The 21,324-nt window shown below is 35.8% G+C and overlaps 1 protein-coding gene across 3 annotated transcripts in view; it reads right to left on the minus strand.

Moving 5' to 3' along the window:
• The window catches only part of SLIT2 (slit guidance ligand 2), a 263,142-nt gene that overhangs the window by 86,213 nt on the left and 155,605 nt on the right, over window positions 1-21,324 (minus strand). For all 3 annotated transcript variants that reach the window (XM_069014353.1, XM_069014352.1, XM_069014351.1), the window contains exons 6-9: window positions 16,343-16,414; window positions 12,368-12,439; window positions 9,495-9,658; window positions 6,985-7,123 (exon numbers count right to left, since the gene is read on the minus strand). In XM_069014353.1, the coding sequence (XP_068870454.1) occupies window positions 6,985-7,123; window positions 9,495-9,658; window positions 12,368-12,439; window positions 16,343-16,414 (447 nt within the window). The remainder of the gene's footprint in view (window positions 1-6,984; window positions 7,124-9,494; window positions 9,659-12,367; window positions 12,440-16,342; window positions 16,415-21,324) is intronic.

Raw genomic sequence — 21,324 nt, forward strand, 5'->3', positions numbered from 1 at the left:
TTTTCAGAAGGTGAATCCTGAAATTAAACCAAATGAAAGGAGATTAACAGTGACGAAAAACTAAAATATGGAAGGAATGCCTGCATAGAGGCTGATAAATGCTATTGCCATTAGAAAGGCTATAATTTCTAGCATCAATTAAAGTAATAGTTTTGAACCTTAAGAATGACATTTAATGCCTTTAATACATGAACTGCATGACAAAGGAGGAAAGCACTAGGTACGTAAGGCCACTTAAGCTGCTTCTGTGTAAGAGACCGAACATGCCAATGAAAGGGCATCCCCTAAAAATTTCTGTAACAGGAGAGGGATTTAAACAAATAAATCTACACCAACTCAAATTATGATGTTTGAGATGAATTAATGAATAATGTACCAAGCTTTGCTTAAGTCTATGAAAAAAGGCTAAAGTAAGGCATACAAAATAACAAAAGTTGGAAGATTATTTGTATTATTTATGGCCACTGTATTTTGCCTCACAATGTTACAATACAGACATTAAAATAACAGGTCTATGGGAAATATTTTAAGTTCCTGAAATGTTTTCTGCAGGTCACTCATGGTATGAAATCTATTCATTTGAACCAGAGGCAAAGGTACACCTGTGCACCCTTTTAATTGTTGTGTTTACTGTAGAATTCATAGGTGCACTAAAACTGGAGGAGTTTTGGTGCTCAACAAAATATTTTAAAATGTTTTTAAAATACATATGGAATATGAACTATTTCTTTCTCAAATATTATCACATTGATTGGATAAATCCTGAAAAGTTCAGGTATTCTTATTTGGCTGTGAGTTTATTTAGATAATAAGTAAGGATTAATTTTGCAGAAAGGGTGTAACTGGTACAGATGCAATTGTACTAAGTCAATACCGATTAAGAATTATATTTACTGAGATGCGGAATACTTAATTTTGCTGAAGCTTTATCAAACAGAAGGGAAAAATAGAGGACACCACAGGTTTTATTCTCCTTCCATTTTCACTGGCAGCTACTTGGAGATAAGCAGTCCTGTTTCTGAAAGCATCTTCCCAAGAGGCACTTGGCAGACAATGCACTGCCTGCTGACTGCCTTCACGCAGCGGGAATCGCTGCTTCCAGCCAACTGACTTCTGTACCAATTGAGAAGTCAGGCAGAGAGTATGACAAAATCGTCTCAGCAACACCCTGACAGTCACCAGTAAATCCAACTACACTGGAATGAAACAGCATTTTGGCAACTGGCTCTGCCTTCTCCTGCTCCTGCCATCACAGAACGCCTGCTCGTTCCTCAACCACTTCAGCTTCCAGTGCTATACTATTTTTCTTAGTGGTTTAGGCTATCACAGCATACTCAGAGACAGGGAAGCTGCAGTGCAGTGCAAGCACATGCTCTCCTTGCCAGCTCTGCTACAGAGGTAGCCATCAGCCTGAAAGGACAGTTCCTAATGTCTTAAAACAGCATTCTGAGACAGTAGGGCTATCAAGGCAATGTAAAGTCACAGCATCAGTGTTAGACTAAACAGAAAGCCTTTTCTTGTACTTTTCCACAGAGAGCTAACTCAGAGCTTCAACATGCAAAATTTTACTCAGTTGAAACTGCCAAAGTATAATACTTAAGAAATTCAATATTCCATTTAAAGGTTCTTTATTTGACACACTATTTAGATACAAACTAATTTATCAACCCCCTAGGGCAAAAAATACAAGCATACAATTGTCAACATGGAATATACATTTTAAACCTGCAGTTTCATTGTATTTACCAAAAGAATAGCAACATTAGTAATACCACTTGGCTTTATACAATATTGCCCCAGACAGACTGACAGTGTAATGAATTCAAAGTGTTCTTGTGCAGAAACATATCAGACAACATTTTTTTTCCAAACAAAGTTAAGAAATAGGTGTTTCATAGGGTACTGAGAAGTTGATTGAGGTCAGGGTTTCCACTGAGAGAAAGAACAGAAGAAACGGACAGAGAACTTGGCAAAATATCAGAAAACTGTGAGCATGTGTTGAAGACAAACTTCAAAAGAAAACTCAAGAAAAAAATAATGGAATTACAGATCTTTTAAAAGTAAATATGGATTATATTCTTATTAAAAATAACCTGTTCTCCATATAAGAACAAATAAGTAAGAGGCAGATACGGATGGAAAAACAAAATCTCACAAAAATAAGTTGTCAGATTTTAAATACCTCTATAAAGGAGGTTTGACAATAAAGTTTAATGTCAGCTGCACAGGAAAACATTATTCATATGAGATACAATAAAGAAAAGACAAAAGGATGGAAAGGTGTAAGCACCAGAGGAGTTTGTGTACCATGAAGTTGGATGAAGGACAATATAACAGGCTGGTGGTACTCAGCATTGGATTCTTCAAACACCGCTCATAAGCAGGGGAGAGGGCAGAGAAACTTGTTCAGAGCAAGGGAATTTGAAAGTATTGTGGATTTTTCTAAGGTCCCTATCAATAAAGTATAAAATGTTCAGATGAAAATGCAGAAAAAGATTGACAAGGAAAAGTACTGAAAAGATTGGACAATAATTGGTGTAGGTAAATTAGAAGTATAATCTTAATTTTCTTGCAGTGTGCACAGGAATCTGGTAGTGTTACAAAGACGAGTGAATAAATAATAATTTGGCTGTTAAAGCCTGTACATCCTTCAGAAAACAACAGGGAGCCAGCACATTTCTCTTTCCCCCTCTCACTGAGAACTGGGGAGCGCCTGCCAAAGCATGTGCTTAAAATGGTGATTAAGGTAATGAAGCCATGTGTGTGGGAACTGTGTAGTGGTGGTGGAAAAGCAGTGTTCACTGTACCCTTCTGCCTTGTGCTCAGCAACTACCCAGTATTCCTAACGCTGCCATGACAGCATGGGCTCATCTCTTCAAGTATTTACTGTCAGCTACCATCTTGGCATACTGACAACATTATTGCCTAAGAAATAATTGAAAAAACAGATTATTTTGTGGGATACAATCATTCCTTTCAATCTAATCTCAAGGGATTGCTATAAGCAACAGTTGCAGAGGACTTCTTTAAAAATGAAGCTTTAAAATACTTCTTATTGTATGATAACAATACTGGAATGTCACAATCTTCCTGCATGTTAAATTTAGTTAAAAGCAGAGAGGACTGAAGTCTTTCATAGAGCAGTTTTAAAATGTGACATACAACCTGATTCAATGCTAGAAATGTCTGTGGATGGAATAATAGGATTACTTTTACCAACTTCTTGTTCCTGACAAAATCGTAACAACTGAAAAATAAGCCTAGGACTCTGCAGGGCTAGTTCATGATGCAACATGTTAACTGGCATTATTTAACTGGCAGTTAAATAATGCAAATGAGTATTAGGTTGCAAAAGGCAAATGAAAGAAAACTAAAATTCTTTTAATAAAAACCTAATGATTCACTGTCATCTGGAATATTGTATTCAACTCTAGTCATTGAAGGTAAAAAAAATTACAAAACAAGTATTTCAGAGAAATAGGAGGAGATTAATTACAACATGGAAGGTTTTGGCATCAAAAAAGATTGAATGGAGTTAGAACATCAGTTCAGAGAAGAGATGAATGAAGATGGCATGCAAAATAGAAGGTGACAGGGCAAATTATGTATCTGACTGCATTTTCCTTCCGTCTACAAAGACAAAAGAACATCAATGAAACTTTAAAAAACTGTATTTTAAACTGGAAGAGTTTGAGCACAACTCCCTCCCCCAAAATTTAGTATCTTAACATGAAGATTTAAACATAGTAGGGTTTAAAGCAGACTGGATATTTAAAAGAAAACCCTTTTTTTCCCTGAAAGCTATGCAAATTTTCAAGTTTCAGAGCAACCCCAACACATATTGGGAGCAAAGAAAATATTTATGCTACTGGTATTTTATTTCTGAAATTGTAAATTTCTGTTTCCAAAATATTCTTTAGGGACAACTGATGTGGGCCACTGGCCAGGGTGGAGTGCTAGTCTCAGACTTCCCTCACTTCATTATTGGTAAAACCTTTTTCACTCTGTAAACCACACATTTTCCAGCCTCTTCTCTCTCTCTCATTCTCTTTGATGCTATGAAGCTAAATACACCTCCCACCCATGAGAATCATAAGACAACTATCACTAAGTGTTTTCTTCACATTAAAGCAATGAGTATACCATAAAGCTTTCTCCATATAACCAGCAAAATATATTTATTGTCAAAATTTATCTCCTCTTCAACGTACTGACAAGGAAGCAGAAACAATCCTGTGATTCTCATCAAATACTTACAAGACCCTCTACTCTAATTCTTCCACTCAGTCAGTTTGTCCCTCAATTTCAGAACATTTTCTTCCTTCCTTCCTTCCTTCCTTCCTTCCTTGCTTCCTTTCTTCCTTCCCATTTCTCTCCTTACCTTCCACTCAACAGGGAAGTCTTATTCTCTCTATGATAAGGTCAGCCTACCACTGGCTCAAATCATATCTTGTATCATATTCTTCTTTCTGAGTCACTCAAAATCTATCACTGAAGTTCAGTTCTGTCACTACACCAACATTCACTGTGTGTGCACCTGTTTAACATAAAATGATTACTAAAATTTGATTTTCTAATGTTCTATCTCTTCTTACCCCTCCTGAGCAAAATACTGTGATCTGCATTTTATTTAGCCAGAACCTATGAACTAGATACAGTAGAGAGAGATAACAGATAGTTTACACTGTATCAGTATGGACTACATACACTGTGCATATTTATATGAGCACACATATGTCTATATTTTAATGGATTATGGATCTCAAAATCTGAAAAAACCTCACTCTGGCAACTGAATGATGCCTAGCCTATCAGGAAACATTGAGCATCAGTTTGCAATCTGTTAAATGCCTATAATCTGTTAAATGTATACTGAAGGTGTTGTGACATGGTTACTTTTACCTTCCAGGACAATAAGCTGCTAAAGAACATAACATTCCATGCTTAAAACTCAAGAGCACTTCTTACATATCTAAGAAAAGTATAGTGGAAAAAAAGTCAGTCTTCAGTGTCTGTAATCATGGGTTAGCTCCAGTGGTTAGCACCAGAAATATAGTGAGGAATATGTGACACATACTCCCTACTTCTTTCTTGCAATATTTTTCCTCCTCTATGCACATATATGCATATATGCAAGTAAAAACGTTGATATACAGTTCATTAAGTAAACAGTTCTTCCTGGCCACTGTGAGTGGATTTTATGAAGGAGTCACTTTATTTGGAAGCAGAGGGATTTTGTTGAGAGTGGTGAAAGGTAAAAGTGTTTGTACTACACAGCTGAATGACTGTATTGGTTCATGTGGGGTCAGCCAGGTCAGTATTAACAACAGTAATAATGAACTGACAGATGTGATTATTATTCACATCCTAAGAAGAAACCAGGGTAGTTCCAACCCTGTAATGTTCAAAACCACAGGTCAGATATTAACAAGCCAATTAAAATCTCATTGTGGAGCCCTAGATTTAAACATTCAAGATCATCTTGTATCATCAAAATACTCACAAGCTTTTTATTCTGAAAATTTTCTCCAACTCATTTGCTTCTAGCCAGACTCCACTAACCAGGTTGTTGTCACAGCTTTATTGCCACTATTTCCCTGGAGGGAACTCCCAGCTTCCCTTCCAAAACACTGCCCCTGCCGATCCCAGAAAAGAGAGATCTTCATGTTGCTGTGCCCCTGCCCATCTTGTTAGCAAGCTCACCTTTTGCTGCTCACCTGCACAGACAACAATGCAGCAGTAACTCTCCTGCTGTGCCCACACAACCTCTCAGCCACATTGCTTTTGGAGACTGTGGGCCCTATAGCACCCTTGCTATGACTCTGCTCTACAGTCAGGACATGGTAGTACTTTTTGCATATGACATGTCACGGGACACTACCAGTGTTCATGCTCTTTGGCACACAGATATGTGGCATTAACACAATGACTTCATTTTACTCTTGTCTTCTCAGATTGCCCTCTGAGGATACTGCTTTAAGCAGAACACTTATTATTGGTGGTTTGCTGATCTTTCATGCAAAGATACGCCTCTCTAGTAGCAAGTCTGATGAATAAAGTGACTGAAGGTGAGTGGCACAGTTTAACCCCAACTGGCAACTAAGCCTCACAAAGCTGCTCACTCACTTCCCCCCACAATAGGATGGGGAGAGAATCAGAAGGTTAAAACTGTGAAAACTCATGGGCTAAGACAAAGACAGTTTAATAGGTAAAGCAAAAGCTCCATGTGAAAAAGCAAAGCACAGAATTCATTCGCCACTTCCCAAAGGCAGGCAGGTGTTCAGCCATCTCCAGGAGAGCAGGTCTCTGTCATTGTAACACTGTCTTGGGAAGACAAACGCCATCACTCTGAACCTCTCATCCTTCTTGCTTCTTTCCCTGGCTTTATATGCTGAGCATGATGCCATATGGTACAGAATATCCCTTGGGTCAGTTGGGGTCAGCTGTCCCAGCTGGGTCCCCTCCCAACTCACTGTGCAGCCCAGCCTCCTCTGGTGGAGTTGGGCAAAGAGCAGAAAAGGCCTTGGTTCTGCGTAAGCACCGCTCAGCAGTTACAAAAACATCTCTGAATTGTCAACACTACTCTCAAATCCAAAACATGGCATCATACCAGCTACTATGCAGAAAACTAACTCTATCTCACTCCAAACTAGCACAGAAAGCAAACCTGAAAGCAACAGGCTTTAGAGTCTGCAGGGAAAAGCCATTCACTTACAGAAGAGCAAGGATTCCCAAACTCTTTTTAAACCAATTCAGAATGCAGTTTACTCATGAAATATGAGCAGAACATACAAAAATAACTCATAAGATAGCATAAAGGCCTTAAATGCTATCATACACCTGCATATTCTTTTTTATATCTTAAGTTGAAGGTATATACTGAAATTCCTACCCTATATAAGGCATGAATTTTTACAAATTACAAAAAACTACACAGGAAAAAATGTTTTCCATAAGTTAATGGCAAAATGTCAGATTACGCACATTTCAGTAATGGTTTCTGGAAGGTTTGTTGGGATCTCAGTAAGGCCTTTCCCACGACAGTCCACAATGTTGTTACTACAGGTGCATGCAGTAGGGCAGTGCAAGACACTGCAGGACGGAGCCATAAAGGACTGGTGACCTGCAAAGGAAAACACAACATTTCACTTTTTGCTAAATTTTAGGCAGAACTTCTAAAATAAACACTGTAGCCTATCAGTGCTTTCAAACTGCATTAATTTAAACACACAGTGAATAGTAACATGTTGATACAACCCAGAGAGGTGAAAGACATTCTCAACTATTGTGCCAGCACTACATAATTTTTCAACTTCTTAGCAATAACCATTCAATATCATCTCATTTAAGATGACTAAGTGTGATCCATTCTTCAGGTATATTTTCCTTATTGCATGTTGTTAAAAACTAATTACTGATTTATTTAGTTTTCAGAATGTTGTATAGTATTAAAAAATGCATGTCAAGAGAAACTAATGAACTTTGCTACAAGCACTGAAGGTGACCTGCCAGTTTTGTTCTGTTCTGTCAATACTTATTTGAATATGGTCCTTCAGCTATGTATTGCTTATAGACAATTTTGGAGTCTTCGTTCATTTAATGATGTTTTCATTCAGTCACACAAAAATACATAGAAGTTTTGACTTTCACTTACTCTGTTTTAGCTCATCAGACTTCTTCCTCCCACAATCTACCATTCTTTCTAACTCAGGTGGCTAATTTACATGAGTTCCCTCCTGATTTCTTAGTGCTGTATGTTAAACTCAACATTTAATATTGCATTTAAACTTAATAATTTCATATTTAGGTATGTTTTAGAAAGTAAAAACTGCATTATATTTTGCAAACAGATTGCGCATTTTAAAATATATAATGCACTCATTCTTCTATCAATTTAATGATACAGAACAGTTGTTTTGTAATGGTACAGAAAGACATAAAGGGATGGGAAAGGCACAACAACCTTTTCTTTCTTTTTTCATTAAGTTGGAAAAGCTAGAGACTGTTTTGAAATTCTCAAGGAAAAAAAGAAACAACTTCTTGACTATGAAATCACAATTTAACTTAAGATCTCTCTCACAGTATTTAATGTCATCTATTAATATAGGAAGGTTACACTGATAATGTAATTTGCAGCCAGTGCTATTCCCATTTAAAACTTCATATAACAGCTGTCCAAGTTCTAAATTGCTGAAAAGATTTTGAGGCCAGGTTGGAAGGGGCTTTGAGCAAGCCTGTCTGGTGGAAGGTGTCCCTGGCCATGGCAGGGGAATTGGAAGTAGATGATCTTTAAGGTCCCTTCCAAGTCAAACCATTTACAATTGTATGAGACAGACTTTTACAATATAATAACTTGATTTCACATTTATGTTTGTGTTACAAAAGTACAAACAGCTGCCAAATCTAATAACACACACTATTCTTTTTATACTATCAGGAAGGAAATGTTTCACCTACCTTTATTGAACAAAAATACAGTGATTCAGGGAGAAAATACAGTTATTCCCCTTCCTAATAATCAGCATTATAATGATCAAGTTATAAAACTGTTCTTGACACCCAGGCTCTGCAGCCATAACATTTACATGTAAGATATATGAAATGATCTTGTTAGGAAGCCTTTTAAATGTACATAAAAGCAGAATTAGTGGCAAGAATACTGTTAGCATTTGCTGTGTGAAGGTGGCAGTGCCTCACACTTTGATGTCAGAGGCTATTTAATAAGGACAGAGCACTGTGCTCTCCACAAAACTCTTTTTAAAACATAGATCTGTGCGAAATTTGGCATATTAAGCAATAGGCTTCTGGGAGTTTGCAGAAAATCAACCAGTAGGAGAAACCCTGCTGAACCACTGAAAAGACAGCAATATTGAAGCTGGTTTTTAATGTTCTTGGCAAAACTTGAAATAGTAGACAAAATTTAGAGAAGATTTTCCATCTGAGTGTAAAAATATTTAAATAAGAAAGATAAACTTGCCTTCTTCCTCATCTAGAAGATACAAATAAGGAAAAAAAATTGAATAGAGAAAATGTGATTAGTAATGAACTGTTAGTCATTTCATTATTTCATATAAAAAATAACCTGATGTATTAAAGCATAACAATAAAATTCAGAAAGTTACTTAGGAATTCAAAACAGTATTTAAAAGTCAGAAAATAACAACAAGTATATACCTGTAAAGTTTAAAAAAAAAACCTCCTTACTACTAATGGCTTTATGTTCTCAATCAGTACACATTTTATTTCATTTCCTGTACCTCTCCCCCACAATTATACTTTTAGGTTATGAAATCTATGTCAATGCAATATTTACACAAAATTTGAAAGGACAGGAGCACCCCCACAAATACCAATAAAAATGATTAGCTTTTTCTTAATAAGCATTCATGCTTGGATTATGCAAAAGCTAACAACAGCCAACATGCAGTGCCAGCAGCCGGCCCTGAGCGGTCAGCAGCGTGGCTCAGGCCGGCCTCGGTGGGTGTTTCTCTTACCGCTGCAGACAAACTCGCGCTTCTGGACCTCGGCCACGTTGTGGCCGCGCAGGTGGGACGGCCCCATGCACTGCGTGTAGAGCCCGACCCGCGGCCGCTGCCGCAGCCAGTCCGACAGCCAGGCCAGGTGGCAGTCGCAGTACAGGTTGTTGGAGTGAAGGCGGCTGCAAGGAACGACACATGGCAACACCTTCCCATTAGGAGCAGCAAACAGAAAAGCTTGCCCAGCCCTCCCTTCGGCAAGCAGCTATTCCAATTTATTAATAAAATTGTTAATGAGGGACTTTTTACGTATTTCGTTGAAAGTCTGGGAGTTACAAGTTATTAAATAAAACTATACAAGCAGCAAAATCACTTTTTATTTGTGGTCTAATTAAATGGAAGAAAAAGGGTTTCTTAACAAATTAACTTTTCTGTAGTTTCTTGTTTCTTGTCTAAAAGAAATAAGTAAATATACAAAAGCTTGAAAGCTGACATGGGACTCTTCCATCTAGATCTGTAAAAATAGTGAATAAGACAAAAATGTCTCAAGAAAATGCCCTAGAGTGGTAATATAATGTCAGCAAAAAAGGGTTAATAAAAGATTTGGTTTCCAATTAGATATATCTGTAAGTATGGCCATTATTAGTCTCTATAGAAACAGCCTGAAAGAACCCTTTAACAGGTCATACTCATTTTCTGCTGAAAAAGATAGAGTAATAACTCAATATAAAGCACCTTCTTTCACATCTCTTTTCTGATTTCCTCTCTAGTTGTTTAATAGCAGAAAGTGGGATTGGCTGCTTTTGGCTGCTAGGCATCTATGTTTTAAGCAATGCCTAAAATTAAAAGACCAAATGGAAGCAAGTGATGGAATTAAAAAAGTTGTCTCTTTGTTGGTGTGATCTGACACAAGACCATGGCTCCTTGCCAAGTGGCAAAAAGCACTTTGCCACTGATAAAATATCAGACAAATGTATTCACTAAATCAGGTAAATGACTCTGGCTCTTACATTTTCTTAAACTACCAAAAAGGATGTCCATAGCTATAAATCAAATAGTTACTCAGAATCATCTATAACAGGGAAATGCCATTTCAGTCCTTTTTAGCTGATGTACTCAATCCTAACTAAATAACTGGAAGGGAAGTGCAGGAAATTCAGAATGTAGACAAAGAGTCTAATTAAATCCATTAGAAAATAAATCTGCAAAGCAACATGAAATGTGTAACCAACATAAACTAAAATATTAACTAACAATTTTTCCCCCCCATAACTGACTAGAAATTAAAGGCAATATATTTTCCTGTACTAATTCTTGGGTGGGTGCTTTGCAAATACAGCTCACAATACAGCACACTCATTCAGTGCAATCTGTGGCCAGCTGTAGGCAAGAACACCATTGCAAATCAGAACTAATGCCACTGAAATCAATACAGCTATACAAGCATATTCTGACTGCAAAAGCAATGTTACAGCTATAATCCAGGACAGTGTGTGTCCAGTTTATTCTGTTTCTAAAATATATTTTCAGAAAATGAAATATCCTAACCAAAGAAAAGATAAATATAGCTAATTTGATTAACTCTATTTTATGGTTCAAAAGAGAAACCGTATTTGAAAGTTTGAAAGAAGTACAGAATGCACATTTTCAAGACTCAGGCCTGCAAGAACAGAATGAAATTCTATTATCAAAATCTAGCTGAAGTCACCAAAAGCCCATGGTCAGCATTATTTAAGTACTCTCGTATTTGTCCAAGCAAGAATAGTTGCAATTCTGTTACGAAAGCAACAGAACTGCTCACCTGTGTGAAGTTTCTTCAGTGACACGTCATACGTTAACCTGGATGAACAGTCCTACTGATTTCAGAACAGTTATGCAACCCAGCATGGGTAAAAGAAACTAGACAGGTTTTTGTAAAAGTAGTTTTTTAACACTAACAGCTACTTTTGAGCTCTGATAGGAACATCCCATTCATTTTTAATTCCCACTTCACTGGAAAATCTGTTTGAAAGTGAGTCTCTGGACTAAACCTGGTTTTGCCAGTCAACAGAATCTAGATTTATTTGTAGTCAGTATAAACATACCAAAACATAATTCCAGCCTGTATGACTTGCATACACAGTCTTTTCCCTTTGATTTGTTTTAGAAGCCTGAAGTGTTCCTCTGTGAAAGTCATAACCTCTAAAAATGAGGACCTTATTGTAAATGCTGACACAACTTTAATTATAATAGCACTACTGGATGATGCTATAATTTTATGTTACAAAGAATGTTGGCAAGCCAGTTTAGTTTAATTAGGTCTGCTAGCAGTATGGTAATAAAAGCATAAAGATTTCCCATTTATCACGTCTGACAATCAATCAAAGAATCTCCAATGTTCCTAAATGAAATGTGACCCATTCAATAGCCAAAAGTAAAATAAATTTTTGACTTTCAAAAAACATCAATTTATTTCTCCATATAGCTGTAACATGTAAAAAGAATTCCCCCCGCCTTCATCTTTTTTTTGGTTAGAAGGTGAAGCTTTTCTGTGACTGAATACAGCACTGTGGGAATACCATTTGGGAGGAGGGCACGAAACCGTTTTTATAGACTTATTCATCTCATATCCTAAAAAAGTTAATGGAAAAGGATACAACTGCTTCTTTATCTCCTGAGCCTCAAGTATAGCTTTGGGGTCACTCGTTAGGTTTACCTTCCAGAATTAGCTTCCATAGACGCACACACAGACTTCACGCTCGTCAACCTCATCAGACATCAATATTTTTTATTTGAGCTTATGCTTGCTTTGCCTGTATATGTATTTATAGATCCCTGAAAAAACTTAATAGAGGTAAAAATAAAATATTGAACTGATAAAAAGGGCAGCCAGTTTCAGTGGGACTACTCACAATGTTCTGAGTTTGGGCATATGGTTGAAACTTGCCACAGACAGTCGAGTGATGTTGTTATTGTTGAGAGTGCTGCAAAGCCAAGAAGAAGCATATTAACATGTTAAGAGTTTTGTCACATTTAAAAAAGGCACAGCTAATGAAAGTCATGGGGTACTGCTTTTAAGGATGGGTATTAGGAAAAACCACATATTTTTAGTTCTATTTTTCCTCCTTGTTGAATCCCTAACAAAATACCACAGTTTTACCATTACCAGTCCTAAGTAAGAGGTCGCAGTAGCCTATGATTCACTCAAAAGGAACTTCCACCATATTTATAACATCTATGGCATTCAAGCCAAACTTGACATCCTGAGGTAAAAAAGAGAGTCCTTGGGAAAATGTCTTGGTTCTAGGATGCTGATTTCTCTTTCTAGCTTCTGAGAGTCTGTTTTTTGACAGATGATACAAGAGCTGAATGGTGGTTTTTCCCAAGAATTTTAGGAAAACAAAAAGGACTGCACTTAGGTTTTATATGGAATGAGTTGCTATAAATGATCCAGAGCTGCATGAACAATGGAGGAGTTTCCAATATGATAGAAGGAGTCAGGAATTATAACACTTTAGCAAACTAGCAATTTAAATTTTAGACAAGGTGTTGGGAAATTGAGATAGGAGCTAGAAACAAATCTTAGCCAATTCTTGGCTACACAGGCCCATTATACTCAGTAAGTGTAGTTTGTAAAGATTCAGAAACTTTATGAATTAACTTGCAGTTAAATATTGTCTTTAGGCTGCAAATAAAATGCAAACAAGCTTTACTCCAGAAAAAGGAAGCAAGCAACAGAATTGACAGATTTGACTTAGAGATTACTTATTTGAGCAGAAGGAGAATGAGCTTTATGTAACTAAAACAGTAATAAATAACTCCACTGAAAAAATCTATTCTCACTTTTGAAACAGAAAGTATTTTCCTTTTTCCTTTTGTCTTTTTAAAACACAAACCGTAATTTGTATGTATTTTCAACACATTTTCAAGTACTGTCTGATCTTGAAACACAGAAAGGTAAATTCACAGCACCCTGACCAGGATCAGGCTATATATCTCCACATTAACCAAGCAATTATTTACTGGTGCAATGTGCTGCATTTTACCTTTGTGTGCTTACTCATTCCATGTACAAAATCTTTCCTTCGCTGTGCATAAGGGATCTCCCCTGTGGGTTCTTAGGGATACATAAACAGAGAGAAGAATAATTGATAAAAAGATAAAAAAAACCCAAAACTAAACAAATAAATAGGGGAATTGTGGCCCTTTTCAAAACATAACAAAAATGAAACAACAAAAAATGGCCATGCACAAAAGGTGTCTTAATGAATAAATGTCAGTAAATTGTGGCAGTTTTCTTACAGTGTCCACATGGTAAATGATGGCTCCCACAGTTCTTCCTGTATAACTTCTTACAAGATTTTAAAATCTTATCTTATCAATGAACGGGAGGGAAATCAGTCCATATTTCCACAGCTGTTAAGAGAAGGCAAACCTACAAACGTTTTAATTTCCAATTTTGACTGTTTGATGTTTGCCTTGCTATTTTGTATATATGAGCTATTAATTTATTTTTGCAAGGGTAAAGAAAATTAAAAATAGGAATAGATGTAAGGAATACATAAGGAATTAAATGATTTTTATAGCTATTTCTCTATAATGATAAAAATGCTTGATTTCATTACAGAGATGTAATTAAAAAAAGTTGGCTCAATACTTTTACCTAAGTGTTACATACTATAGCAAAGAATTTGATGACTGACTTTTTTTTTCTATTTTGTAGACACTTTCCTTTTTTTTTAACATGTCAGCATTATATTTTTCTCATAGTCTGTTTCCCAAATACAGCAGATTTCCCATTTAAAAAAAAAAAAAAAAAAAAAAAAAAAAAAAAAAAAAGGAAAACTAAAATTTCACAGAAATTCATGGGGAGGAATATTCAGGCTATTTTGTATCTTTAACACTAACAGCCTCTAAAATTCTACAGTTATTTAACCAAGATATAAAGACTTGTTACTTTGGTAAGCATTTCAAATTGTCACTAAACAGGATTACAACCTATTTAAAAGCTTTACCTCAAACTTGGAGTTTGAAGTAATATCCACTGTCTGTGCTCAGTTAGAATAAGTGACTCCAAATGAAAACAATATGCATAGCCTTATTTGCTACTCAGTATATATACAGTATGGTCTGATCTACACATCTTACATTCTTTAAGCCATATTGTAAAGGAAGCTTAATTAGATACAAAATCTTCAGTTCTGTTTGGAATATCTATCTCAATTTCTTAAAATGCCATGAATCTGTACATCATTTTTATCATATAACATAAATCAAGATAGCAAACATTTAGTTGTATATTTGAACAATGCTAATAGACTATGTATATTCATTCACAAAAATTCTATCTACTTTTCAGCAGGCTATTATTTCAGAGGCTTCTTCCTTCTTTTTTCCACTCATTGAAATCAGTGTAAAAATTCTACTCCTGACCTCAACTGCCAGGATGACCTTTTAAGAACACTAAAATTGGAAGCATTAAAAAATGCAGAAAACATTTCATTTCTTTTTTTTCTTTAATAAATATGTAACCCTTGCACTTGTAAAGAAAGGCTCATATTAACAAAAAAAAAACCCAAAACAAAACCATAATAAGTAGATTAAGCCATTACTGGAAAAAATATTCTGCCACATATATGAGTTCCAAATATAAAAATCTCAGAGAACATCACATTTACTGATGGACAACTAATCATCAACTTAACAATTAGATGTAGTATTGAACCTACACTATATTTTACATGGCTTTATACCAGAGAGTTAACAACAGGCTTGTTATTCTGTGATTGCAAAGTAAAAAAATAATATCAAATTTGGCTGCCAGTTTCATTCACTCACAAGTAAAACCAACTAGTGTTTAATAATAAAAAACTTTTACCACCAGCTACTCACATACTCTTCAGTTTCTTAGACATGTAGACACTAGCTATTGCCAGAGAAGCTTCTGTTCTTCAGAATATTTAAAAAACCTCAAAAACCCAAACACAACAAAACCTTTCTCACCCTCCTCAAGTTGTGATTTATCAGGTGTGATTCAAATTAACATGAAGTAACTCACTTACACACAAATTCTTTCACTTCTCTTAATGAAGAAAATCCAGAAAAAAATGTGTCATTTTGACTGACAGAGCAAGTATTTCAGGAATGTGTCCTGTGCCTCAGATTCTTTGAGAACTAAGGCACTTTGCTCATTACAGTAACTATTCTCAGATGATAATTTTGTTACCTTTAACCTCACTGATAGCCACTTGAAGAAAGTGAAAAAAAAAAGTATGCAGAGTTGCAACAATAATCTTCTGTGACACAAAAAAAGATTTTCCTACACATACAAATGTATTTATGCACATAAAACTTAAAATGTTTTAAAAGGAAGCTATTAACATGGACATGATAACTATCTTAACATATAGCAGTAGTGTTTGCTAGAAAGTGCCTCTTTGAAAACATCCAGATTGTCAAATAGATATAGCATATTGCTCCTTACATTGAGTCTGAAAGATCAAATTGATGTTGAGTATACAACAAAAGCAATCCTGAAAATGTTCAGCACATTAACAGTAATGGATAATTTACAAAATTAATTGGGTTCATTAATACTGCTGCCCTCCCCATTTTAAAATGAAATATATTCTTTTCTTACAGTATCTGCCAGTGGCTTTTTTTATTATTATTATTATTATGTTTAATGGCTGTCTTGGAGAGTAAAGGAGTATCTCTGCCTCTCCATATCTTCTTACCATTTTATAGCACATCGCAGTGGATTATTTTAAGACATCTTTTCACTAGACTATCCTGACACCAGGCTGCAGCTTGCAGATAAGCTTCTACATTAGCACTCCCCAGATACTGAGCTCTTGCTACAAGTAAGAGATACAAGGAATACTTACAGCACTTCCAGGTCACGCAGAGCCCTAAATGCCCCATCTTCAATACAGCTGATCTGGTTGTAATCCAGTTGCCTGTTAAACAGATTAGGAAGGCATTTGTAAGGGAGAGGCACGCTGGCAAGGAGAGATGTAAGGGAAGCCTCCCGAAGGGGTGGCAGAGCCAGGCCATGCGAACAGAAAGGCTCTGGCCATCCCTGCCGCCCGCTCGAGGCTGTCGCACGGCGCTGGCCTGCACGCTGCCACAGAAATCCCTTTTTGTTCTCAACTGTCTGCGCAAAACAGCAGCACTGGGAAAGCTCCAGTAAATAATAACTGCACCTTCTATTAAATGCCAAAGGAATGCAATTTCATTACATCAAGAAAAGCTATCCATTAAAAGCTCTCAGCATCATCTTGCTGAAACAATTTCATTAAGGTAAAGGACGGTAAATCACTTAATGTCACACGCATCCCCTCGGTGACCTAACAGAATCCATTTATCAGAGCAGCCCAGCTGCATGTTAATTCCACCCGCCGCGGCAGAGACCAGGGACAGACACGAGTTTTAGGGGTCTCCCTGCATGTGTGCATGCCTGGAGCAGGTGGGAGGTGTTACCCCCAGGCATGTGGGGGCTTTAGAATAATTACCTCCTGGAATATGTCTACATGTAGAAATAACAGTGTCTGAGGCATTTCCAGACTTGTTTACTTATCTCCTTTAATTCTGCTCCAAATGAAAGTAGTGTTTCTGCTGTAACCTTCAGTATCTGGTTTTCTACGGACTTTAGGCTGTCTACAATTATATGCAGACGGTATGTTGTAATGGAGCACTTGAATTCTAGACATAAAACTCAGCAATCCATCCCATACATTATTAATCATTAAGTATTAAGATATGAAAAATTTAGATTCATTTCTCTGAAGAATATTATTACCTTTTCAATTCAAAACATTGATACAGCACATATAGCCCAATTAAAAATGTCCGCTTAAATTAACAACCATGCAAGTATGAAATCACACTTTCTCTACTGATGAAAGCTTTCCCTATAAATACTGAAATGTCTTATGCATTTCAGGGCATGACTTGCAAAGCAAAGATGATAAAACCTCACTTCAAAACTTCTCCAAGCTGGTAGCTTGTCAGTGTCAAATAATATACATGAGTAAATGTGTGTGAACAATACTAAAAAAATGAACAAAATACAAATGAACTCTGCCCTTCTGTCTTCAATTATATATTAGCTAGCAGGGCTAATGACACTTTTACTAAAGCATTTTCTGTGATTCTTGTGGATCCATGATAACATTTTACTTTATTAATAAATCATCACACCCACCGCTGAACGTAATGTACCAACTTCTATAAAGTTCTTCTAGTTTCATCTGAATTACTACTACAAGGAAATTAAATATTGTCATAATTGTAACAGTGCCTGTGTTTCTGTGTACTGAAAGTTAAATGCAAACTATCAGTTACTGAATATGATATTTAATCATTTTGGTGCAATGTTACAACAGCAGTGCTGCAGTGTTGGAATATTTAAGTCTACTTTCTAAGGCTTCTTCAATTTTTACTAATGAATTTCATTTAACAATTAAGATAATAGCCTTTTTATTTTAAAGAAGTAAAATATATACACAGTACAATTCTCTAACCTCTCTAACAATTTATCAAAGCTATTTAAATTACTACAATGGCATGAAATGTTACCCTTGACACAATACAAAAGAGAAATTGTTTCCAGACAAATTGGAAAAATCTTTTAATGCTATCAAATTTGCCTAATGCAGTCTGTAGGTTAATCTGTAAAAGGGTGAGCTGTATGTTTGCCCATATCTTATTATCCTTAGCTGTCAATGTATAAATCAGTGCTGACACAGCTTCTTCTAAATCATCCATATTATACACAAAGGAAAATCTTTTAAAGCAGAGAAAGCACTTGAGCAAATCTTGTCCTACACAAACTGAAAGGCAGATTTCTTCCACTAGACTGTCAGCAGTTGCGGTGATCCTGAAAACTTTTGGACTTCTTCCTTTAATGAGTCACCATGATCACTACCTTAGTGAAGGGTGAGTTGTTTCCATTTAAACCTTCTTACTCTGTTTGCACTGAACTAATGGATTGGTTTCAGTTTGAGGAAGGGAAGTTTGCAGATGGGGAGAAAAAATATTCCCTAGTTTTAAAAATTACTGTCTTTGAAATATGCATTCATCTTTATGTTTTAGATTATCTCCCATCAGTTACACCCATGATATAAAAATGATTAGACACACACCATGAAGAGCAATTGGCGTGATATATGTATTTTTATTTTTCTAAGCTATGAAAAGGACATGATTTTGAAGACTGTGTGACTGGTTTGAATAGCAATTTATGGTAAAAGTAAAGGTTAAGGGTAAGGATACCTACACCGCATATATGACCCAAACAGAAAGTTAGGCAGTATTCCACAACCAGCATAACATTAACTTATGATGTCCTTCTAACAGATATACTGAAGAAGTCTGATTGTTTTTTTTTATTTAAAAAAATACTCTATAGCAAGTATGTATTAAGATATGTCTTGAGACATAAGCAAGAATACTAGAAATTAAAAAGTACACATTTATCTATTTTTATGTTATGCTTTACAGTTTATTTTAAACATGACTTTCAAAACCACACATAAAAATCTCCAGTATCATAACAAAACCTTTCTCACCACTAAGCTACTGAGGATACTAATAATGTTAATTCCATCTTAGAAAGTGTTTTTTTCCCAAAAGAGCTGCTTTTCTTCTTTTCAAATTATTAGAACACTCTGAGAACTGAAGCTGACCAGACATGGACCAGCAGCTCTGGCCCATTCTCATCCTTCCCCTCTCCCCAGTTTCTCTTCATCATCTTCCTGCCTGCTCCATCTCTATTTTGGATCTTTTCTGTGTGAGATCTCTCCATGCTTTTGTAAAGTTGCTGTTCCTTTCTGCCTCCAACATTCACAAGGCTTTGGCAGTGCCATTCCTATGAAGCTCATAAAATACCAAACACCAGTTGTCACATTCAAAATCTTTCCATAATCACAAAGAATTAACTGGGCTTTGCACCCATGTCTGCAGCATTACCTGTTATTTCATACAGTTACTAACCTACTGCTACTTAAAATGTCAATGTTTTTGTGAGTTCAGCAATAAGAACTAGTAAGAATAATAAGCATTCAACTAATAACAAAATGTCTGCTTTAAAATGTTTTTTTAATTATTGCTCTTGTGGATATATCCTATGCTGTAGAAACATGTTGCTAACTTATATTTTCTTCCCTTCTGGCACATGTTGTCTACCAGATAATGATAAAGAAGTATCTTAAAATAAACTTTGTTATCCCTCAAGTAGAACATTTAATGACTAACAGAAGTTGCATACATTTAAAAACTACTACCCTCATACAGGCAAAATCCATCATCTGACTCTTGACAGAGAAAACCTTCTTTACTCATTCCTAGAGGGTTAAAAGTTGGGACAATTCAAACAACTGTCTGCTTTACTCTCCTGTTCTTCACAGTTTGAGGACACTTTGTGGTCCCATGCTAGAGAGCTACTTTTTACAACAGAACTGAGTTATGTTTCCTATTTCTTACTTCTCAATTTCAGTTTCAAGACAAATCAATAATAATTTCAGAGGAATTAGTCAAAAATGATGTAAACAAAATTATGCCAGAATTTATTCTGTTTTTATCAAACGTCAAAGAACTGCTTGTTTCCCATGACTATTACTATTTACATCCAAGTAACCCATACTTGCTGAACAAACTAGAAGAAAAGGGAGAACAGATCTATAGTTCAGGTGCTTAATCCCCTAAAAATTGTCTAGCACTCAACTCGCTTAATCCCAGAATTATCTTATAGGAGTAAAATAACAAAAAAAAGTAAAAATGAAACAGAAGAATATCATCAAAAGGAGAATGTATACAAGATGAACAATCTATATGTTAAATGACTCAAAGATACTATCACATTATTAAGAAATAATTTTTTAAAAGAAAACAAAACTCTAAAAATAGTATTGAAATGCTATTTATTTAGTCAGTAAGAACAAAGGGGTTTTTTTTGCCAAAGGCTCACCAAAGGATCACCAACCTGCTTGGGAACAAGAGGTTTAGTAGGCACTAGAAAACTGTACCTATTCTTTCCTTCATGGCTTTAGAGCTATTTTTTATTATAACAAAAATCTTAGGCATACACAGAATATATTTCAATAACACCTTGTGAAAATCCTTCTTGATGTAAACTTGAAATGCAGGTGGCTGAATAGACTAGTGGTCCAGTTGAGATTCTCAGTAAGAGCAAGCATGAGAAATATTGAATTCTAGATTCTTTAAGCATATCTTAGACAAATGATGCATTTGGAACAGCACTTGTACAAATGAATAGACAACTATACTTCCAGTTGCAGTGGAATTTTATGTGTGATCTGAGAAAAAATAAGTAATTAGAACAGCTTCAGCAGGAAACGATTTTTCAACTACTAATATTTGAAATTAAAAAAAGTCCAATCATTCCCAAAAAAAGTTTAATACAAAATTCATTTATGTCCTTAGTGGCAGTGTTAAATGTTTCAAAATCAGCATAAAAGAGGCATCAGGGCAACAAGTAATACCGATCAAGGTTTTGGACAAAGATTAGTATAATGGGAAGGACTTTGATTGGAGGTTGGTGACTGTCTCCCTCTTCACTAATTCTTCATTTTCCCAGGCAATTTAATGGGTGAAGCTACTACATTGCCCTGCAGCCTTTATCCCTGGCATGACAGCTACAGTCTCCCTGCTTGCTGGGAATGAATGGAACCAAATAAACACAAAGAAGAGAGGAGTCGAAAGAAAGGCCAAGGGCATGACAAGAAAAACAGGGCACAAGATACTTGCATGAGATACGATGAAAATGTGCCCTGATTTTTTTTGGTAACATTTGAAATTGCATATATTTAGAGCACAATTCCACCATGATATTTGTATATTCCTTTCC

The sequence above is a fragment of the Aphelocoma coerulescens genome, chromosome 4 (assembly GCF_041296385.1).
Source record: "Aphelocoma coerulescens isolate FSJ_1873_10779 chromosome 4, UR_Acoe_1.0, whole genome shotgun sequence".
NCBI classification, from domain to species: domain Eukaryota; kingdom Metazoa; phylum Chordata; class Aves; order Passeriformes; family Corvidae; genus Aphelocoma; species Aphelocoma coerulescens.